This window comes from Triplophysa dalaica, chromosome 24 (assembly GCF_015846415.1).
Source record: "Triplophysa dalaica isolate WHDGS20190420 chromosome 24, ASM1584641v1, whole genome shotgun sequence".
Taxonomy (NCBI): Eukaryota; Metazoa; Chordata; class Actinopteri; order Cypriniformes; family Nemacheilidae; genus Triplophysa; species Triplophysa dalaica.
The window spans coordinates 7,701,434-7,726,033 of record NC_079565.1 but is presented as its reverse complement, the minus strand read 5'-3'; the positions used below and the strand labels follow the sequence as shown (position 1 = coordinate 7,726,033).

General features: G+C 36.5%; 1 protein-coding gene across 5 annotated transcripts; it reads right to left on the bottom strand.

Annotated features, from left to right (window-relative positions):
• Positions 1–848: 848 nt before the first annotated feature.
• gramd4b (GRAM domain containing 4b) lies at positions 849–24,600 on the bottom strand. 5 transcript variants are annotated; one of them, XM_056740303.1, is made up of 19 exons: positions 24,177–24,600; positions 20,717–20,924; positions 19,754–19,874; positions 15,611–15,731; positions 15,211–15,269; positions 13,667–13,802; positions 13,473–13,498; positions 11,701–11,792; positions 11,304–11,395; positions 9,396–9,444; positions 9,210–9,281; positions 9,086–9,129; positions 8,850–8,959; positions 8,608–8,762; positions 4,612–4,762; positions 4,286–4,379; positions 3,955–4,045; positions 3,804–3,872; positions 849–3,668 (listed from the first exon to the last, which is right to left on the bottom strand). In XM_056740303.1, exons 1-19 carry the CDS (start codon positions 24,203–24,205, stop codon positions 3,552–3,554), a joined length of 1,836 nt encoding a protein of 611 aa, XP_056596281.1. In that variant the 5' UTR covers positions 24,206–24,600; the 3' UTR covers positions 849–3,551. The 5 variants fall into 5 exon arrangements, with proteins under 5 accessions (XP_056596281.1, XP_056596282.1, XP_056596285.1 ...); XM_056740304.1 differs by having other exon boundaries at positions 4,612–4,759; XM_056740307.1 differs by having other exon boundaries at positions 24,255–24,600.

Genomic DNA, 24,600 nt, shown 5'->3' with positions numbered 1-24,600 from the left:
ATCTTGAAATTAAAACAGTAAATGTATTGATACACCCGATTCAAATTACTTAAATCTTTCTGCACATTAAATGTAAATGTAAAATTGACCTAGGCCTGATTTATGAAGCTGGAATATGAGCCTTTGACCTTTTGCATGCATGCAAATCTTGATATGAAGCAACCATTCCTCAACTGATGTTATTTTGTATTTCTGTATCATTAATTTTAAGGGGAAAATATTAAAATTATATTAACAATAATAAATAATAATAAATGTATAATAAATAATATTGAAAATAGTCCTGAACTAAAAACACATAATTTAAAGCCCTCGGATTACTTTAGACATTTTAACCCCACCAGTGTTCAAAACAAATATACACCCATGCAGTGTTCTGCGGTCGCTGCTATAGGAGGTATATATTGACATGCTCCACATAGATGAACATTGAGTGCCCCTATACAGTATGTCTCAATCATTTTGGTAGTACAGGACTATGACATAGACGTCTCACTCTTAGATCCTGTTGAAATTGTATCTGCCCCCAAGAGTATCTCTGTGCACTGCCAGGAACCACGGCCTGTATTAATAGCCCTCTGTCTGAATAACAGTATGGGAAACTCATGCACTTTAATTGGTATTTTTTGGCCAGTCTTTTTTTTATATCTATAAAGTCATAATAGTTATTGACTATAAATGTGATAAAAACATTTCCAGAGTCATTTTTTTTCACTTTCACTCAACATGATATAGCGACACCTCAATTTAAAGGACCAAATATTACAACTACATTTTCCTATAATACCATATAGTTATGTCCATTTTGGCATCTCCACAAGATGGAAAAATGAGATTAGAAATCAAGGTTACAAAGAAATCCAACAGTTTATTTCTTCTCCGGGGATGTCTGAAACATGAAAGGTTTTATCAGACATGTACATCCAGTGTAAAGACAAATGTTTCATAAACAAACATCCCGCCACAATTACTACATGAGACCTTTTGTCAAATCTGAGCAGTTTCAGTTGTGAAGAGTTCATAGTGGTTGTGCCTCTGCAAAGTCTAGCTCAGTGGGCAGCTGTACCAAATGTAATTCAATGTGTAAACTAAACAAATCCAACAATAAAATCGGTTAAGAACGAGGAAGTACCATCAGAGAAATAATACAACTCCGCCCACCTCATGCTAATAACTTCCAGAGAACAATAATCACACTTTGAAAGATAAACAAAACAACCACAACAAAAGAATGCATGAAATTTTGTAAAATGTCATTCAACATGGAGGTGCTGAAAATGGATTTAAACATTCATTACGAGCAAAAAGGCCAGTTTTCATTCCCCCATTAATTTAGGGATCAAACTCGCTTAAGCAATTTCAATTTCTGTAAACGCAACTGTTTAGGGTCAGGACAGAGCAAACAACAATACACACTTATTTGGCAAACAACACTTATCGATGGTTGTTTTTCTCCACTGCATTAAATCAAAGTTGCAGAATGTGAAAAAGGCAAATAAGTAAGAACAGATGAACTATCAACCCAGGTGCAGTGTTTATGTTCATCGCAAATGTTTTTCTTATGCAGGAAAAATGAATCATTCATCAATAATTCTTATTAAACTGGCTCAAAAGTGCTACTTAGCAACTGTGTAAAGAGCATCCAAGTCTTGTTTCTAACCCCAAAAAGCATATAAAGACCTAATACATCTGGAGAACAAAAACATACTGGCAAATGGTTTGAAAGAAAGATAAAAGGCAGAATAAGGCAGACGCATTGTAGCCAGGCTTTTGGACAGATTCAATCATTGAAAAGCTCATTTATAGTGCAATTTCGCACCACAAGATCTGAAATCCATTAACATTAGTAGATCAATCAGTTGGGACATTGAAAAAATAATATTGGGAAGACAATAGAATTAAAACGGCTCTCCTCCCTTAAGTATGAAAATACCAGCTTTAAATCCTAAAGGAGCTAATTTGGTCTGCATAGTAAAAAGTTAAAATAAAGAAGAATTCAATTTAAAAGTCCTATAGAATGTTAAAGATGCAAAAGAAAGAATTGAGTTCCCCACAAAATGTACATTAAGAAAAGTCATTATACATTACACTCGAGTCTAGAGAAATGTACCTGTGGCTTGTTTCTTTAAAGTGATCTAATGTTATTATTAGGAAGCTGTGCTGTAACACATTCAATGAGGGGATGAATACTTATATCATTCTGGGTAACGAAGACATGACAGGAACAAAGGAATAAAATTTAATTTGTTAAGACAGCCAGCTTATCCCTGCTTAGTTTGAACTGTCTTCCACACGTTGTGCACATTCATTTTATGGGTAAGACCTGTGACATTTTGTGCTTTGTTTAAAATAAAAGGAACGTTTGTCCGAAATGAAAAAATCATGTGCTAAACCACTATGATTTTCTTTTTCAAATGACAAAATTTTGAAAAAAGTTGAAGAGTTTAGGACAACATGAGGATGAACGCTTTTTGGGTGAACTTTCCATGTCAAATATAATCTTGCTTTTATCTTTTCACAAGTAACCTAATTACTGAAGATTTTTTATATTTAGAGAATTACCCCGTGCAGTAAAGATACATAATATATATAATCTATGCCTCTATGCATCTTTACTGTACAGAGTATTATTAAACGAACAGTTCACCCTAAAATTCTGTCATCATTTGATCACCCTCGAGTTGTTCCAAATCTGTATACATTTCTTCGTTCTGATGAACACAGAGAAAGATATTTGGAAGAATGCTTATAACCAAACAGTTCTTTGCCACCATTGACTACCATAGTAGGAAAAATAACAATGGTAGTCAAAAGTTCCCCATAACTGTTTGCTTTCCCACATTCTCCAAAATATCTTCTTTTCTGTCCAACAAAACAAAGAAATGTATAAAGGAAGTTTTCCAACTATGGTAGTTAAAAGTGGCCAAGAACTGTTCGTTAGTGATCTAATGTTTTTGGGTGAACTGTTCCTCTAAGTACACGTGTGGTATGAACAAAGTTATGAGGCCAAGTCTGTTTTTCTCCCCTAAATCACATCTAAAAGCTCTCAACACCACTACAATAAGTTCAGCGTTTCTTTGTGCAAGGCCAGCAGTGATACATTTAAGAAAAAAACTATGTGGTAAGCTCAGAGACAACAAGTTACACGGTCTGACTACACACAAATCACACAGACATTTCCATCAAAACCTACTGAATCGAATCAAAGGAGTACCAGCTCCTAAAGTGGCGTTCCGCTGTTATATAGCTCACGGGACACACAAGAGGTACAACCACTAACCTTATAAAATAAGACCCAAACACTTGTGTAAGATTATAGTACGTATTCGAGAGAATATAGAAAACCCCTCCTAATACTCACAATTATTCTAAAAGAGCATATGAAAAACAGTTTCTTTGAGGTGTCTCCTCCACGTGTCCATCTCTTGACTTGCATCCCGGAGAACTTCTGGAAGCCACCTATAGTCTCCGCGTCGGGGTTAGATGCTACATTGAGGTTAGGGTTGACTTACGAACTAAGTAACGCCAGGGTTTATACGTCAGATTGTGTCCTATGTTTCTGGGTTTGTGACTGTCGTAGCTGCTGTTGGATTCAGGATTTTTATGTACTGGGTCTGGATGGCATCAAAGGCCTCGTCCCGATGTATCATGGCACCAAACACAAGAGGCTGCGAAACAGACAAACGGGACAGATCTAGAGCTTTGGGTGTGCATGCAAGCCCCCTATATGTCAAGATGTAAACAATATATTTTGTATATGCTTCACATAGTTTTACATTAGTTGATTTGGTTGGTGATGGTACCTTTATAGTGGAAGGTGTGGTAATAGAGATTCCCATTCCAGATCCAGGCAATACTGACAACACCTTGTACTGTTAATATTAAAACGTCCCATTAGAAACCACAGAGCCAATAACAAGAAAACCTTAAAAGAAAATAAACTTTTGTCCAGACCTTCTGAATATCTGTGATGTCGAGGAGCTTGATGACTTTGTTCTTCTTGGAGGATGTAGCCCTGGAGCTGGAGCTCTCAAAACAAAGGTAACTGAAAATTACAAGACATTTGTTTTAATATGACTTCCTGCTTATCATATATGGGCATCTGAGCACTGTTATTTCACCGCTGTCCTTTAGAAACCTTGTATCGCCATATTTTGGGATATTTCTTGCCGTAAATCATATTATAAGTCACCCTTTACGTTTTTCACAGTATTGTGCAGATATCAAACCAATAAAGCGTATTGAAGTGCTTGTCAACTGTAATTTAGCACTACAGTATGCATACTTTTCAGTCACATAGAGAACACCATTGCGGATGTAGTCAGTCGGCATCTTTCTGTCCCTGTTGATCAGGCAACATCGCCATCCGTTCTCACACACTGCGAATCAAACCACACACATTAATTTTCCCATTTTGGGTGTCACAATAAACCGTTATTGACAATAATTTTAACACAAATAGCCGTAAATATTGATATATTGTATAATACACATAGGATAATATCATAAATAATTGCAATAGATATCACGATAATATTGTTATTGTGAATTGTGTTTGACACTAGTTATTAAAAATGTTTGTATGAATGCTACTGCAGTTTCTCCTCCCACCTGACAGGGGGCGCTCGTTCTCCGAGAGGTTGAAGACTTCATGGAACGGGCCTCTTTTCGTGTTGTAGGCCCGCCCGCTCTCGTCCTCCCGACCAATCCCGCATGGCAATCCGGTTGCTTGACTACCACGCGCTACAACAGGCTGGATCTGCTGCAAAGAACAAGCAAACCAATTTGTTTAGCAGCTGGAAGGCCAAGTTAACTCCCAGAACCGCAAGCTGCTTGTGTGTGCCCATCTAGGATCAGTTATCTATCCTTTAAGTCATCACCACACAAAGAATACAACTGATCCAAGATCAGCACTTGAGACCATAAGCAAACGCTGGGCAGTTGTTATTAAACCAGTGTAGGCCAAGTAGCAGTGGTTGTGCTGCATGTGGGCTTCTGAGATCAGCTGGTGCCGGTTTAAGTTCTGTGGGTTGGAGGCCAAACAGTAGCAGGGGATGCCTGGAGGATGCGGAGGACTTGTGCAAGCTCAAAGCCAGTGTCAAACAGCCACTTATTATAGCTATTATAGTCACTGCTGCATTACAGAGATAACCATTTATTATGCATGTTAAAGGGTTGGGGCGGATGTTATCAATGAATGTTTATATTTGCAGAAAACCATTTTCATGCACAAGGAACAGGGCTGGAACATTCCAAATATATGTTATCCTTTGATAACAGTTGATATAAATAATTACTTATATTTTTTCTAAAACATTTAATTTGGGATAAACGTTTGTGTTTACAAAATCTCTGTGTACTGTGCAATTATTTTTGTATTTACAAACACATATGCATACATGCATATATAAAAAAAATATTAAAATGAATAAAGGTTTATATGTAATTCATTTCAATTATTGGTAAATATTCATGAATAAATTTCAATATATATATATATATACACACACACGCACACAAGTATGTGTTTGTGTTTATAAATACAAAATTATTATGCACAGTACACAGATATAAATTATGTACACAAATATTTATTCAAGATGCGTTTAATTAGGATTAATCGTTTGACAGCCCTTCGTTTAATATGACAAATAGGATACAAAGACAGAGAATTATTTAATTTTATGACTCCAAACTTAACGCTTAGTTGTATCATTGAAACACACAAATTGAATAGATTTGTCAAGTTTCATTCATTACAGTAAATCAGATATGCAACGTCTTTCTTAAAGCTGCAATCCATAAATTTACATAAACATAAAAAATACATGTTCAAAGCCATTTTTTTACCTTACCCTGATTTAAAACGCTGAACTTATAATGATTGATAAGTTGAGCTGCTTGACATCATCTGACTGAGAAAAGTTTATATAATAACCTGCAATTGTGTGTTTCAAACAGAGATGGCGATAAAGAGGCAAAAGTTATGAATGCAGCTTCAATGCGAGACAAGGTTCACAAACTATGTCCAATCACACAAATTTAGGGACATTTGAATCGTTGTAATATTTATGATTTTGCATATTGAATATTTCAAATCCCCAGCCTTAATGAAGAGTATCTGCAAATAAAACATGTCTACAAAAAAACGTATGTAGACCGTATTCAAGATAACAATTAACTAAATGTAGTCTATAAGCCCACAACTCATAATACAACATATCACCAAAATCCAGAAGTCATACAACCAGAAAATATTTTTCCTTTTATTAACACCATGCCTGCATCTATCAATATGTTCATGGCAAGAGCCACGTTCAGTTACAATTAATTTGTTATGAAAATATGTTTATTTTTCTTATAAATGATTAGATCATTTGTCGTCCTGAAAGGAATTTATGATCATTTTTAAACTAGCTTTGAAAAGTAAAACCGACAGTAGCAACACCAGAAAAGCCAAGCTTGAGTTTCCAATCCACCTACATAAGACATTTATGTAAGCATGAGAAAATAACCCCACACAGATTTGAGAAAGCAGTATAAAGTACCAACATGATTGTTAATCTACAAATGTCTTTGTACAATTTTCTTTGTTGTGAAAGCTTGGCTGCTCTGATGTATGTACCATACTATACAACAATATACAGCGCCTTGCAAAATTATTAATTCCCCTTCAATTTATTCACATTTTATTATGTTGCCGGCTTATTTTAGACTACTTTTTTTACATCAATCTACTCTCCATGCACAAAAATGACAAAATAAAAAAACAAATTTGTGACAAATTAGCAAATTTATTAAAAATAAAAACTAAAATAAGCACATTAGATAAGTTTTCATACCTTTAACTCAGTAGTTGGTTAAAGCACCTTTACAGACTCAAATATTTTTGGGTATGATGTGACAAGCTTTATGGCAATTTTCTGCCATTCTTCTCCTCAGATCCTCTCATACTCCCTTAGGTTGGATGGAGATCATCAGTAGACATTTTCAGGTTTCTACAGAGATGTTCAGTTGGGTTCAAGCCCAAGCGCTAGCTGGGCCACTCAAGGACACAGACAGAGTTGTCCGTAAGCTACCCTTGCATTGTTATAGCTGTGTGCGAAGGATCATTGTCATGTTGGAGAATGAACATTCTTCCCTGTCAAAGTTTCTGAATATTTTGGGCTAGGTTTTCATGGTCATTATCTCTGTATTTTGTGCCGTTGAGCTTTTCTTCTACTCTTGAAAAGTGCCCCTGCGGCTGAAAAACACCTCCACATCATGATGCTGTTGAACAGTTTTGTACAGGTCTTGAGCAGTGCCTGGTTTTCTCCAGACATGATGCATGAAACTGAGATTCATCATTATATATATATATATATATTTAATATATATATATATATATATAATATTTCAAGTTTTCATGAGTCTGGCCACTCTGCCATAAAGCCCAGATTGGTGGAGTGTTGCAGTTATGTTTGTCCTTCTGTAAGTTTCTACCACCTCCATATATGATCATGGAGCTCAACCAGAGTGATCATCAGCTTCTTGGTCACCGCTCCATCCATCGATGGCTTAGTTTGGACAGGAGGTCAGCTCAAGTAAGAGATCAGGTGGTTCCAAACCTCTTTTATTAAGGATTAATGGAGGCTACATTATTCTGTGAACCTTCAATACAGCAGATTTTTTTCATTAGTCTTCCCCAGATCTGTGATTTGATACAATCCTGTCTCTACTGGCAGATTGTATGTCTCGGTTTTTACTTTGATGTGCATTTTCAGCTGTTGCACCTTTTATTGAGGGTATGTGCTGCTCCAAATCATCCTTATTCAATTGAATTAGCCACTGGAAGTGTAGAAACATCAACAAGCAAAATTAATGCTTCTGGGCTTAATTTCAAGTGTCCAAGAAAAGGGTATGAATACTTTTGCAATGTAGTTATTTCAGTTTTTAATTTTTTATAAATTTGCAAAGTAGTCACAAATCTATTTATTTGTTTTGTCATTAATCTACACTCCATGCACAATAATGTAAAAAAATTAAATAAAATAATTTAAAGGAGTTGAAGAAATGGCAGCAACATAACAAAACAAATCTTTTTGCAAGGCACTGTGCATTACTATATACCAACTATAGCGGAAAACTTTGGATACAAACCCTGCATTTCACACACACTCACACACAGAGGATATCTACACTACACTGTCTGTTGAAGATGGATCAAAAACATCCCATTTTCACATGCAAAATGTTTTTGTTGAGCAGATTTTTGAGACTCTACATTTTGATTTGGTCCGATTCCCAACAGACGTTCATCATTCTATTTCTTTATCCCAAAACACGCAAACACAAACATACGCAGCACCAGCCATTGGTGGCAAACACAGGCACGGTTGTCAAACCAAACGCCACACTAGATCCCTACCTTTTCAAACCCAGAGAGCTGAGAGAAAAAAAAATAACAGAATACAACATGTGACTTTTACACAAACCCATATCCTGTCATTTATCAACCAAAATGAGGAGGCAGCCACCAGTTTCACTCTTTATAGAAAAAAAGTAAATTCGAGATTCACGAGCTTTTGAAATTGTAATGAGGTCACGCGAGAACTTTCACTCACTCACCCGTCTGTTCAGTGTGGCGCTGTTGCGCTCTTTCAGTTGTGGGTCGGTGGGTAAATTGGTCCATACCATGTAAGGCGTGTCGTATTTGTCTCTTAGTTTGGGGCAGCTTTTGAAGATGAAGTCGATGATGAAGAATTTGATACCAGCGTAGACCCCTAAAATGAGTGTAAAGAATTAGACAAACACAGAATGAAAATTATGTTCAATAAAGACACTACAAACAGGAAACGTCATTGCCTTACCAATCATGAAACCTAAAAGTTTGTACGGCAGGAAACAGGACGTGATGAAGGCCACCCACAAACCAACATACAACTTCTGTGTGATTTCAGGCTGCACCCACATGAACAAGCTGAAACACAAAAGCATTTAAGCAAGTGTTTATGATTTCATCATCATCAGAACTTTAACCAATTGCTATGCATGCAACAGAGTGAACGAATGAACTAAAATCGTAAAATAATAATAATAAACTCACTTTTTGATCTTCTCCAAAACGTCAGACATCTTTCCAAACAGATTCTGTGAGAGCACATGTTGTTTATTGTGTGAGCAGAGACAAAATTTGTTTGTTTGCATTACAGGAGTGTTATCACACTCACCTGTGCTTTCTGTGCAACATCCAGAACTAACTGGAACTTCTCTGAGACTGTGAGATCTTCCTTTGGAGGTTCCTTAAACAAGACATGAAGAATCTTTCACCAAGCACACTTTAATATCACATCTTGCTTAATCTATTGTTTCTTGTTATACTGCTATAAAATATTTTCATATATTTTTAGATTTACCATTGGTTCTGAGACCTCAGGCACGATACTCCACTGTATTCTCCAACCTCTGAAAATACACATACCACAGGTTATAACTCGGGTCTAGTTCCTAAAAACTAAAGATTGAAAAATGATAAACATTGTGTGAACATTTTTGTAACTTTTTTCTATTTAATAAACATTTTATTTGAACTAAATAATAACAACATTTGGAATTAAAGTTCCATTAGTTAATTCAGACTGTAAATACATTAGTTAGCATCAACTAATGACGAACAATACAGCTTTTGTTATCATCATGATTAATGTTAATTTTCACATTTATGAAAACAAAAATTCGAACTCAAAGTTGAAATCTTCGAGTTATTTAAACTAATGGTTATTTATTAACTTGAACAATTTGCGGATTTAAAGAGCAGCACTTATGTATAATGTCACTGTTTGTTTAAACATTAGTGCACGTGTCTGTGATGAGTTGCCACAAATCTTTTTGAGTTGCTCAATAAAATGAGTTGTGCTTTTCCAATTTACTTATTTTATCCGCTCAACGCGGATCTGACGCCCATTGCCATTTTCCCAACTATTTGCATTCATTTAGGATTTTATTTAACACGCTGAAATCTGTGCTTACAAAATACTAGACAAAATGTGCCTTCTGGCATAATCTTGTATGTTTCTGTTCATTCAAGCATGAATAATAATACTGGTGCACTATCTGACAGAGATTGACTGACACCGCCTTTAGCCCATGACTGTATAATTTACACCAGACGGGACTGTCGTGTCGTGTTATGCCGCATCCCACAGCTAGAAGCGATCTATCTATACTGAAGTCAAAGCAACCGCGCTTAAATGGTTTAAAGGCCTTGACAAGAATGAGAGCGTGGTTATATAATGTAAACAGGGATTTTCTGAATATACAGCTGGGCTCAAAAGTGTACATACTCCTTGTAGAATCTGGAAAAAGCTGAAAGATTTGGAAAAATAAGAGGATTTTGAAAATTAAGGTTTATATTTTATTTAGTCCTTTCCTGAGCAAGTTATTTCACTAAAGAAATGTTAACAAAGTTCACACTTAAGAATTATAACAGAATTACTAAAAATAGCCCAGGGAGGACCTAGTTTTTAAGATCAGGGGACAGTCTTATGACTCATGACTCAAACCCTTAAACAGCTATGACTAAACATAAAAACTGTCATTGATTGTTTAGATAACATCATACAGTATTAAGAATCACAGGTATGTAAACTTTTGCCCTGGGATATTTTTCATAATTCTTTTTTTATTCTTTACTGTGAACTTTATATTAACATTTCTTTAGTGAAATAATTTGCTCAGGGCAGCACTATATTAAAAACAAACCTTAATTTTTAAAAATCCTCTTTTTTTCCCAAATGTTTCAGCTTTTTCCAGATTCTTCAAGGGGTATGTAAACTTTTGAGCACAACTGTATGACTGCCCTGATAATGTCAGCAATATATATATTTTTAAATACCCAAACAAATATGCAGGATAAAAAAAATGTAACTTCGAAAACATTTAATACATGAATGATTTGGAGTTTAAATTAGGGCTGTAAGCATTAACGCTTTAGCGAATGCAATTCATTTTTTTAAAGATTAAAGCATAATATGTTTCAGCTTTTTCCAGATTCTGCAAGGAGTATGTAAACTTTTGAGCACAGCTGTATATTCAGAAAATCCCTGTTAGCATTAGTTGATGTAAGTTAGTACAAAAACTAACATTAACAAAGATTAAACATATTGTTCGTTCTTAGTTCAAGCTTTACCAATATTAACAAATGCAATCTTATTGTGAGGCGTTGGCAGAATAATAAAATGCTAAACCTAATGCCACGTCATTGCAGCACATGGACTTGTGAACTAGTGTTGAATTGAATCATTGACGTATCATGTAGGACATACTTTGCTATGAGGTAATTCAAGGACAACCGCAAAATGGCTAAAAATAGAAACATGGGGATAACCCAGCCATGCCAGGCAGCATTCATATAGATCTGTGGAAAAAAGATAAAAGGTAAATAAATAAATAGAAATTGCACATTTATCAGTTCATATTAAAAGCATCTCTATCTCAATACAGAAATATTATTTGGCATCACTTACTAGTAGTCTATATTACTGTAACAATAAATAAATAAATAAATAAATAAATATCTAAATAAACATTTATTTTTGATAAAGTTGGTGCTGGTTATCCACTGTGGATGTTAAACAATCTTTGACTATCTGGCAAGACAAATATCATAAACCATGATGAATACTGCATAAAGGTTTTGTGTGTGTGGTGGATCCCGCTCACAATAAAGGCGATGGCTGACGTGTAGACGGAATGCCAACTGGATAAAGCAGACAGGTTCCTCATGAAGTTAGTTACAGGTTTAGCACCCCGTTCTGAAAACAGACAGAGGGTTAAAATTGGATGTGATCTGTTAAAAAAGTCTTAAAGGGACAGGGTCGCTGCTGTTAGCTGAAGAAAATTTAAAGGGGTCAAATGATATGGCTAAAACGAATATTTTCGCTTGTTTTAGATGTAATGCAATTTGTATGACTTAAGGTTAATAAAAATCGGTATGTTTCACATACCGCACATGTTTGTATCTCCTCTTTGCCCCACCTCTCTGAAACGCGCAGATTTTTGACAAAGCTCATTGGTCTGAAAAGGGAAGTGTGCTTTGATTGGCCAGTTAACCAGTGCGTAGTGATTGGTCGAATACTGCAAGTGTGTGTTTCAGGCAGGTCTGGGTGAGCATTCGCTTTTGATAGAGTGCATCTTTTGTTCCAACACTTTAATTTTACGTGTCTAATACATGCATGGGGAACTTATAACACACGCGTCATATGACCCCTTTAAACAGAAGCGGTGATTGCATCATATTTCTATAGGAAAAAGAGGATCAGCCGATGCGGGCTTGACTCACGTAACCGCCCAGAATTTACAATTTGATTTTTGTACACACATGATTCACTTTCCTCCATTAAAATGTCAAGAGATTACATTTTGAAGACAGTCATGCAAATTTTGTCATACAATATAAGTGAATGTTGACTAAAGCCATTTTCTCCAAAGACAAAAGTTAGAAACAACACATGGGCTTTTATTGTCTTATATTAGGGCTGTCAATGAATAAAAAAAATTATACACTTTTTATGCAAATAATCTCACACTTATAGGGGAGTTAAACAAACACTATTTAATTTGTTCAACGTGTTTATTTTAGGGCTCTCAATTGATTTAAAAAAAAAAAAGATAAAAAAAAAAAAAAAAAAAAAAAAATCACACACAGCTTTTATGTTTTTAAATGCACTTTTAAATTCTAATAACTAAATTTTTATCTCCAAATTAATGTATTTTTTACATTACAGTTTAACAGGTAGGAAATATACGGAAAATACATAAAGTTCTCAAAAACTTTACAGTCTTTCCTGCTAAATACATGAAATACAGAAGAATCCCCATTAAATCATTCATTTTTTCTTTTCTTTTGTAATTTGATTAACATTAGTGACAGGAGTCACATCAGCATGTTTAAGAATGCGACCCCTTTAAGAGCTTCCGCTCTAAGCAGATCTTATGCACTTCCTATTTTCACTACTCTTTGCATTCATTTAAAACTTTATTTAACTACTTGAAGACTGTGCTTGCGAAATTACTAGGCAAAATGTGCATTCTGGCATAATCTTGTGTGTTTTTGTTAAACTCGAAAGACAAGTTATTACTGGTGTGCTGTCCGACAGATTCTGACGCAGCCTTTAGCCCATGTGTACACCAGATGGGACCCCTGTCGTATTGCGTTGAGCTGTTATTCACAGCCAGAAGCTATTGATATATACTGGACGTGTCAATAAAACCATTTCAAATTGTGCCTAAATAGTTTAAAGGCCGATATATGAATAAGAGCGCCATTATATAATGCAACGCTAGACAATGATGACACAAAAAACAGATGTTGTGTTAAATATTTGAAATGAATCGCGTTAACGTGTTAACATTGCCAGTCTTATTTTTTATACATTTTTATTGAATGAATTATGCCTTTTAGAGTTGTTTGATTGCAACATAAAAACACTTACTGAGTCTTCTCATATTTTCAGTTAATCTGCAATGAGAAAAAAATTAAAATTATTATTTAAGCCAAGAATAGCATAAAAATTATGAAGTGTTAGCTGGACGGGCTAAAGAAAAACATAAGACCATAATGAGAGAGATTGGGAGATAATGCTTTTCAGTAAAATAATAAACAAAACCAACCAATGCTTGGTCTCACCGTTTAGCACTTAGTGGTTCTTCGGTCTCGACTGTGTTTTCTTCAGGCTGAAAGCGGAAATCTTCTATATAAACCCCAAAGCGTTCGTAGAGCCATTTCCACAACTGAGAGCGTAGGGTCTCCTTCTGTTTGTCTCCTTTTAGTACAAAAAAAACAATAAAAACAAAATCAACCAGGAATGTGTCACAATGAAAGCTCCAACCAGGAGCAAATTAGTGCAAAACTATTTTTTTAATCTAATGATTGATGTGAGTATACATGTGGTGGTTCAGTTTTGCTATCATTTACAAACATTTCAATTGTGTAATAATCTCAACATAAAACCGTGTTTGACAAAATAATGAATTGTGATCAAGTAAAATATCTCTGTGTGAATGGAAGTCATTGTTAAACAGAAAATCCAGCTTCAAGCAGTCCAGCGCCTGAAGTGAGGGTTAAACTCTGATCACATGTCCTTCGACTGACAAATGATTGCGAGAAAATGTTTGTGTGCGTCACAAGCCCCCCTTATGCTTTGATGCACAAACAAAATCCATACAATATGTACAAAAGTCTTTCATGCAAAGAACTAAGCAGATTTCAAAAGGAGGTTTTGGGACCCATATTTTCCATAGCTAATGCTAGTACTTGCTAACAAGATAACATAATGAAGTGTTTTATTAAAGAAAGCCATACAAGATAAGAAATAAACAATATGGTGTAAAAGACTCATTATATTGCACCTTTTAGATCAAGTCTGTTATAAATATATATCGGAATTTGCTTGTTAGCATATTTTCTCATCTTTTTGTTTAAAGTCCCTGTGAACCAGAAGTTGCGGTCGTTTTACTTTAGTAGTCTGATGCATTTTCGGTTAAAATAAATTTCCAAAGGGAAAATTTGTGGGCGTGGCTTGCGTTTTTCACAGCGAATTGATTGGACGTTAAATATGTAACTGTAAACAAATTATGTAAACAAATGATTTAAACAAAACAACCGTAGCATTTTGAAATGAAACTAGTTAAAGGGGAGGAGTTAAGGGATGCTCCGCACAAGCAGTCTAACTTACAACATTTGAGTGGATAGACATTACAGGGTGAACGTGCATTTTCAGATTTTAACTGAAGATTATGAGGGTTAATGAATTTTAAAAAGAAAATGACCCACATTGATAAGCTATTTAATATAAGAGCTGCAATATTTCATGAAAAAATAAGAATCGTCATTTTTTATTCGACAGGGACTTTAAGCAACAAAACATAGTAGTACCAAAGCATTATGCATATAGAATGTATAATTATTTCCTTCTGGAAAATATATACCAGAACCACTGATGACTCATCTTGCACCGTCCATCAAATTCTTTGTAAAATGGGAAAACCTTAAACCCTAATATCTAATAATCCTATCAGCCATTTACTGTTGGAAAAATGTCCTGCCCAGAATCCGTTTCAATAAGAAACAGGAAAAATGTGCTCAAGCAAATTTTCTACATCATCGACAGCATACATGCACTGAATATCATGAAGTCTTAAGTTACTGTTGATTTGATAAAAAAAAATTACCTGTTCCATTGACAGATGTGACCGGTGGTTTTGAGGTTGGAGGGGGTGAGTCTTCCAGTCTATATCAAGAACACACATACCCACATTTTCTATAATGAAAAACTGATCGGGGCAAAACACAAAATGTTTTCCACATGCACCTTAAAATACACTGTGCTATACCTCAATTCCACATAATCGCAGAAATAAACTTGTGAACTCAAAATATGGGTAACTTTGCCTCCAACAGACAATCCAATGCCTAACAATGTTCATTTTTATTTACTGCATAATCCACTACAGTAAACTAGTGGCATTAAGAGTAAAAACGTTTCAAAGAGGATTTGACTGCATTGACTTTCAGCACAGCATGTGTTAAAACCTCACAAGTTTTTTTTGGACGAATATGAACCTAACATACCTGGATCTAAGAATGTCATTCAATTTTTGCTCGAGATCGATTCTTTTCGACTTCTCTTTTTCGAGCTCTTGCTTCATCATCTCAACGTTGGTCTCTTCTCGAAGCTTCCGCAGCTCCTCCTCTGTGGGTAGTAAACAAAGAATAATATTGAATAAATGTCTATAATATGTATTATTTTATAATATCAATTTAATATGAATGTCATTTAATAATATTTAATTTAAAGGTAAGATCTTTTTTTTTACTTGAGGAAACATACAAAGACATAACTGGTTTCAGTTGAGATCTGCAAGTTTCAAAATTATATCAAAAGTGAAACTAGTAAAAATTACATATCAGCCAATACTTGGACAGTTTAAATATGACTGGCATTGTCCTCACTCAAGTTTTGTTCGGCCACAATGTTCTGAACTTTCCCTTGAGTTTCCTTTAAATGTAAACAAAAAAGACTTATAGTCTTGATCGCCCATCTCCAAAAAGACACAAAATAAAGCCATCTCAATGGACAGGATGCTCAGCAAAGAAACAAAACATGCTTCCTGCCTCACAAACCAAACAAACATGTAGCTCCTCACACACTGACTGCTCTTTATCTTGTAAAAGGAAAACACAAACAGCAAGACAGCATATTTAAATTAAACATTTTTGCTCTGTACTCTCATACAGTGCATCAATACTGTACAACAGTCTCTTTTCCAGCCGCCCTTTATTTCACACAATACCCGCCGCAAGGTTACCCTGGAACACAAGCCCATCGTCATCTATAATTCATCAGTTCCTGCATCTCCCACAGAGGCACTACAGTCGTGATGAAGACCCCCCCCCACACTTTGCTGTGGACTCAAGGGCAGGTGTGATAAAAGGAGGCGTGAATTAAGATGATCAGTGTGGACCCCAGGGGCTGTCAACCTACTCCAGAGTAACCGAACAAGGTGTTTCACAAAGTAGAGTGATATTAATATTTATAGCCTAATCTATTCTTCACCTCACAGTCAGGTCAGAAGATCAGCAGAGGTCAGGTGGCAAATGTGCTAGATCTAGATTTAGTGTGATCAAGTGTGGCCAAAATACAGTGCAAGCCTGTAAATAATTGTCTTTGCAATGCAACTCACACTTTGTGTCTTAAAGGACTCTTAAGGTAAAACTAGACACTGTTCTCAGGTGATACTAACTGTATTCGTAAGCTTAACTAACTGTAAACCAATAACCCTGTAGTCAACGGGGACAAGTGTGTCCAAGCGAAAAAAACAGCGTTTAAACATTGAGGAGAAAGAATGGAACGATAAAGAAATAAAGATAAGGACATTGATAAGGACATATTGCTGTTCATTAGATAAGAAATTGGTTTACTTCACTGGAAGCCATGACATACCATACTTGGTATGGTATACCATACTTGGTTGTCAAGAGTGCCCCAGAACGGTTTGCTTTTCCTAATTTACAATCTTCAAAATATCTTCTTATATGTTAAACAGAACAAAGACATTTATAAAGCAATTTTTCCTACTATGGTAGTCAATGGTGGCCAAGAACAGATGGTTCTAAGTATTCTTGCGAGTTGGGGGCAAGTAAATGAAGACAGCACTTTTGGGTAAACTGTCCCTTTAACATTTGCTGATATTGGTTAATAAATACACTCGATGGCTATCATAGGTCAAATAAAGGCCATTAGCATATAAGCTTTACTATTCACATGCTCTGCTCTGATTGAAAACACGTTGAGCAGTTTTCTTACCTTACTTAAGCTTTTACCCCACTGGCTACATTCGGTAAGGTTTGTTCTTAAAAAAAATGTTTACTTTTCCAGCAGGGCAACAAAAATAAGTATAATTCAAAATGTTTTCTTCCCAAACAAGTAGTAATATCTTGTGTTCTTTTGCTTCAAGCAAATGAATCTCATTTTAAGTACATATTATACAGCAAAACGAGACTTAAGCACGAAGAGAAAATACTGCAATGATGGACTTTCATATGCACGCTCACTTTGAGTATTACATTAGGGTCATTATGTTCTCACGGAGGAAACAGAGACTGGGGGGTAATCACAACTCCATTGTAAAATTAAGACAGCTGTGGATTCCAAAGAGGTCATCATACGATCCAGGAACAGTAATATAAGAAAACGCAAGCTTAAACAGTCTCATGACTGTTTGTTACTGGCCCCTGGCAACTAGGCTACATCTCAAAACTCAGTATTAAAACAGATTTTCAAGAGATTCCAGTATATGATGGTCACCACAGTACATTTATATTTCTCTCTGCATGTAGGGTGGCAAAGTAAAGGCTGATATCCCATTTTACTACGCCGTCTTAACTATTATACAATTATTTGCATTTCATTTTGTTCTTCATTTGCATTTGGTAAGGACAGTTATGAATAGGTATTTCATTCGGGACGTCAGTATGCATGGGTTTGTATCTCTCTTCACTTCATTACAATTCATTGGGCTTTGTAAGCAGACAAGTTTCTGTTGTGTAACACACTATTAATAAGTCCAGTCTGCTTTAATGGACAGCAACAGTTTGACGGTCCCAAAATGACCTTTCACTGCTCTCCAGTACCGCAACGCTTGAGGGTATACGTGTACAAGCATACAAACACAAACAGCTAGTCTAAAAATAGACCAGACAACCCCGACCTTATAACAGACAACAGTAACAGTAAAGCCAGTGAATTGAGGAATTGTGAATTACTTTGTTCTGATGAACACAGAGGAAGATATCTGGAAGAAATTGAGCAATTTTCAGTTCTGGAACATTATTCATGTTAGTCAAAGGTGCACCAGAACTGCTTGTCTTCCTAAATTCTTTAAAATATCTTCTTTTGTGTTCAACAGAACAAAATACATGTTTTTCTACTATGGTTATGGTGGATGTCCCAGGAATAAAAATCGCAAATTCTTTGTGTTCAACAAAATATATACAGGTTTGAAACAACCTGAGGGTGAGTAAATGATGACAGAATTTTAATTTTTGGGTCAACTATTCCTTTAAATGTTTTAATAGATATTTTCCTGTTTCAACGAGGTTATTATAGTTTCCTAAAACGATTAAAATGTTTCCGCTACTTGAAATCAAATACATTTCAGACTATATAATATTTGAGGACCTAAATGAAATGTTGCCTTAGCACTAAAGTGAAATAAATTCACAAAGATTAAAAAGGTAATATAAATTGAGTTAATAATTTAAATTCAGTTCAGTTTATTATTATTTATATAACGTATTATCCATTATTTAATATTATGAATTTTAATTAAAATAAAAATAACATTTCTTTTATTTTACTTATACAGCAATATAATAAACAAATTATTAATACAATGACAAAAGTAGATAGAATTAAACTAAAATTGACACCAAAACTTAAAATATAAAATAATATGCCAATTCAAAATTTAATAAAAATATATAGAAAAGAGTGAGGTTTTACTTAAATTGTTCTTAAATCAACGAGAATTTTATTGTTAAACCTAATATGCTTTTTACCGGTTGCAAATTAATATACAAGAATATCACAGAGTCGACAGAAATGTGACCAAAATATTGGTCAACTGACACAACTTACCCCAACTGTGTATAACAAGCCCATTAGTAATATATGGTAAGATTAAAATGTATGCACATGGTTACTATATGGGGGATCACATCTTAACACACTTACTCCTTTAACCCAGAAAACCAGCATGTTGTACGTGTGTATGCGTGTACATATCGACCCTGACAAAGGCTAACCTTCATCTCTCATGGCCCCATTAATAGAAGAGTGTTACAGGTTCAGCGAAATACTTGCTGGGTTTATTACTGTGAGAACAGCTTATGTCCTGTGAGTCCTAATGAGAATGATCTGGCTCCAGTGCACAGGGTGATAAACTGACAAACATGGCGAGCGATTGTCCACTTAAGCTGTGATATACTGCCAGTCCGTAGACGATAGACGGTGACCCCACAAAACCTGTCTAACGCACTGTATATCCAAATAAAACACAAATTTTTTCGTTAAATTAGAATTCAATCTCAGGCAATCCCAAAATGCACTGCGATGAGCTCAGTTTTTACCCTCCGATCTCTACTCAAGCTCGACTGGTAGCATCTTAACTTTATGAAATGGCAATAAAGCGAGATCGTCTCTCAGGTACTTACGAAGGAAGTGCTTTTCCAGTAAGGCTATCTCCAGGTGACCTTTGACCTCATTGAGCCGGTCCGATTCGCACCTCTGGTAGTCCTGGATGGCAGCTGACATAGTGAGAGTCCCTGAACCCGCCTAGATGCAAGCAGTAAGACAAATCAGAAGGAAAGAAAAGTTCCCAGGATCCCTGAAGATTGTATCGCTCTGTCGTGGCTTCAGTACATCAAGACTCAACAGAAATCAGAGCCATTAAGAACTTGTTAAAGGTCAACTATAGAGGGAACAAATTTATGTCTAATGGATATTCTTCTCTGCGCAGTCCAACAACCAAATAAACTACATTACAGTCCGAACAGTGAGTCACTAAATCAGTACTCAATCCGTACAGACTGTGAAATATTACAACGTCTTCTCAGACGTCCGGCAAAACAAGGAATACAACACACAGCTCTGCTGCTAAAAAAACAACAACGCCGGTGTGGCAGCTGTAACCGTGACAACCAGATGGAAGACACATCACAGGTTAGCTTTCCTGTCTTTATCGAATTATACAGCTGCAAATGAAATTTCTTTCAAAACATGCTTGGACGAGGCTCGCACAAATAAAAGTGGTTGGTGAACATAAATCCTCTCAAAACATGATGCCTTGTGTTCATGCCTTTAAAAAAAATCATCTAAAAATGTTACACAAAGGTCGTACAGGGAATACTCCAGGAACCTACTGAAGCTTTACAAAGGAAAGAGATTTTCTTAAGGTTGCTTTTCTACTAGAAATAGTCCATGTGGATAACAGGGGGCAGTTTCAACCGAAAAGGGTCATTTATACAGAAACACACAAAAGTCTGTTGAAATATTACCTTGATATCTCTAATATCGAGCAAACATGATATTTATGGTTGAAATCAAACTTTGATGCTCATTTCCTCAAAATTAGAATGACTGTAGATGTATTTCAATGATAAACCGCTGTTACTTACAGGGTCTCGCTGCTCTTCTGCATCTTTGCTGGGGGTCCGCGGTTTCACCGGCACGTCGTCGTTACATTCGCTGTCGGACGCGTTGGGGGACTCGGCAAGGTCCAGGAACTCATCTCGCTTCGGCCCTCTGAACCTGATCTTATCCAACCGCTTAAGCATGTTCAACACAGAGATCTGTGTCTTTATCTTAACATGGCGAGAGACAGCCCTGCAGGGACAAAGACAGCAGATTGAAAAACATACATACAAAGCTAAATCTATCCAAACTAAAGAAACACGGCACAATATGCTTATTCAATTTATGTTTTTCTTAAAGGGCATGTCATCAAAAATTAAATAGGTTGGGACATGAAAGGGATGGTTCGCCCAAATTTCTGTCATCATTTATTCACCCCCATGACATTCGAAACCATTGTATGTCTCTTTCTTCCGTGGAACACAAAGGAAGATTTTCTAAGAAGTTTTGTGTCCATATTATGGAAGTCAATGGGGACCCAGTGTTGTTGGGCATCAACATTCGTCAAAATATCGTCTTTTGTGCTCTGTAGAAAAATGAAAGTCATACAGATTTGGAATGACATGAGGGTGATAAAATGATGACAGAATTTTCATTTTTGGGTGCACTGTCCCTTTAAGATGAGCAAATAACTATTCATAAGTTTGATGATTTATTGATCTAATATCATGAGTGTTGCTCAAAAGACACTGCACAGAATTACATTTGAGCAAAGATGCACACAACAACCTACTTCACTCGACTTCAAGATAGCATATTCTGAATGTCCTTAATACTTTTAAAAAGTATTCACAAATGCCTTAAACACTTGCACAGCTTTGCAACATGTGACTGGATTATTTTGGAAAAAACCTTTCCAGGAATCAAAGGCCCACAGTCGGCTTCACTGTCGGCGGTCCAAACTCTGCATACCCTACTGTTAGCTGACCTACAGCAAACAAAGCAAGCCTGGGAACAAAGTGACCGTTGCGTGCCTAGACACTCAAAACCACTGACACAGTTCTCATTTCACCTCCAGAAGCACAGGCAACATGCTTTACATGATAATGACAGAACCAGGGTTTACATCCAGCCTTCACTTTTCTGAACGGCCTGAATTTGGCATCCCGTGAATTGCGAAGGGACTTTTGTGACAGTGAGCGGGCATTCATGCAACTCTCTTGAGGTCAAGAGCGGATGGTATTCATCACCATGTCGAATTTTGTCCGATTATTATTAGAACATGAGAAATTACGAGCGCTCATTAAATATTAAAACTAATCATGTCATCCTGCAGCATGTTCTTTCATGAGGAAAAGGTTTTACACAACACAGTAGTAAGTCAGGCATTTAGTAGAAAAAATCTTCCTTAAAGGTACTGTGAAATTTAGGAGGATCTGCTGACAGAAATACAATATAATATACATGTTTTTACAGTAGCCCTGAACCGACAAACTGCTCTACACAGCACGTTTCATAAATACGTTATCTCTTTCGACAAAGAAGCGAAAACCTGACGACATCTTGGTCCTGTGAGAGCCACCGTAGTGCTTCAAAAGGGAGGGGTGGGGTGAGCCGTTGGTTGCAATTTGCAAGGTGGGTAATGAACCACATCATAGTTTCCACAAGTTGTTGAGCTTCGTTCAAGTTAAATTCTACATAAATGTCCCACTCCCTGTTCTGTCCGACAGGCCCAAGTCCTGGTGACGGCTGTGGGTAGAGCTCTTCAACATTTAACCCTCAAAGTTCAGGTGTGGAACAATTCCTGAGAGTCTGTTTTCTATTAAAGCCCCCAGCTAAACACTTTTGTAGTTCATACAAGAGTTGTATGAACATTTAGGATGGTTTAATTATGGCAACAATGTTTTTTTTATTTGTAGTAAAACCATAGTAAACAAAAATTGTATATTGACTTACCACAATGGTAATTGATTTACCATGGTATTTGTAGCGCTATGGGAATACAAACTGTAAAATATGATTTATTTGCTAAACCATATTTGGGCTTTTTTGCAAATGCCACGACTAAAGGAGGGATGTCCGATTTCTTAGAGCCGTTGTTGATGTTCACCAAAAAGGACACACCCCTACCCCTATCCTTCAGATTTCGTCAGCACTCTCCTCAACTAATGTCCATCCGGTGCACAGTGCACCATAGTGCTGATTGGTTACAAGGTTGTTTTGGTAGGCCTACTCGGCCCGAATTGTCTAAACGTGCGTAATTTGGAAATTTGGACACCCTGTCTTTAAGATGAAGTTTAAAGACTAAAAAGATAAAAATAAAACTATTTTATGTCCTAAAAGAGCCGTCCCTTCTCCATTTGTTGAGTATTACTGCTGCTGGTTAGCACATTTCAATTCAACGAAATCCTACAAAGTGTGTCGTGCTTTAAAAATGCGCGTGCTGTTTCACATCCATTTTTCTCTCTTTAAAATAGAAAACGACTGACATTTTTCGAAGTTCGGACTCATAAGCGTTTTCCTCAAATACAAACAGATGATTCAATATAACGTAAACACATTCTTTGAGAAATGATATTTCAAGTTTTAACTGAAAATGACACATTCAATTACACAAAATGAAAACATATATCAAATTTCTGCATGACACCTCAGACTCCTTCATAATGCATGTGTCCATTACATAATAACGACCTGCCCCGTCCATTCTGTTATTCCCATGAAACAGACACATTATTATCCGTACCAACTACAATAACATCACACAATGCCCACCACAACTCATTTTTCTCTCTACTGGCGCCAATGGGCGACTCCCTTTCACTCTCGGTGGTAATGAGTTCAGTCGGTCGGTCTGCTCAGTTCCCATGACTGCTCCACAATATAAGCTCAGACATCTCCATTCCCCCCACACTCTCCACAGAACGCCCCTAATGTCATACCCTCGCCATCCCAGAACTGTATCTCGACCTATTAGCTTGTTATTTAACGGAAGCAATGCAATCTTGTTAAAAACACGTTTCGCAGCTTCACCGTGTACGAGCGGCCAAGTTGAATCATCAATAAAACATCTAACGTAAGGCTTGGCACACTCGAATGATCCCTTGACGTAAGAGGCACATCACCATTAAAAAAACATCTAACAGCCAACATCATCACGCCATACAAACGCCAGGCTCGTGTAGAATGGCGATGTTTGTAAACCTGCACAATATTAAACACACAAACGCGCGCGCGCAATTTTCTTACCGCGTCTCTGCGAGGGATGCTTCTCCCGTTAAACCTCCTTATCGCGACAAATAAACACGCGCGAACATCAGCAGTTGTGGCATCCACTGGTGAGACTACAAGCCACCGTATTTATGGTGTACATTAAGGACGTGAATGCAACAATGCAACAATGTTGGATACAAAAGCCTGGATACGTTACATTGTAGCACAGTGTAGCACGCGCCACTCCCGCCACGGGATTATAAAAAAAGGGATACAAAGTTTCGCACCTACCTTGTTCGATATTCATATATAAGTTTCATTAAAAGGAAAGCATGAATATTCGAGCCGCGACCCTCTCGGCCACCGCACCTGCTACCAGATCGCTACGAAATCCCCCGCAATTGCACGTTCCTCGAGCCCGACGAGAAGCATTGATCTACCCGTGAGATTTCCCGAGCTGTCAGATTGTTATTTCCAGTGGATTACAAACACATACGAACCGCAGATCATCATTTGGCATCCGTTCGAGGCTCTTGTTGATATACAGCGACACTCACTCCTCACACCAGGAAATTTCGTCAATGACAGCGACAGACGCTCTTAAAGGGGCCGATAATTGACAGTCGTCTCGCTGTATGACTAATGCGCTGGAATCGTTCGTCGTGATGAAAAAGTCAAACACAAAGCACGTGTTTATATTTAAAGTCATTAATAG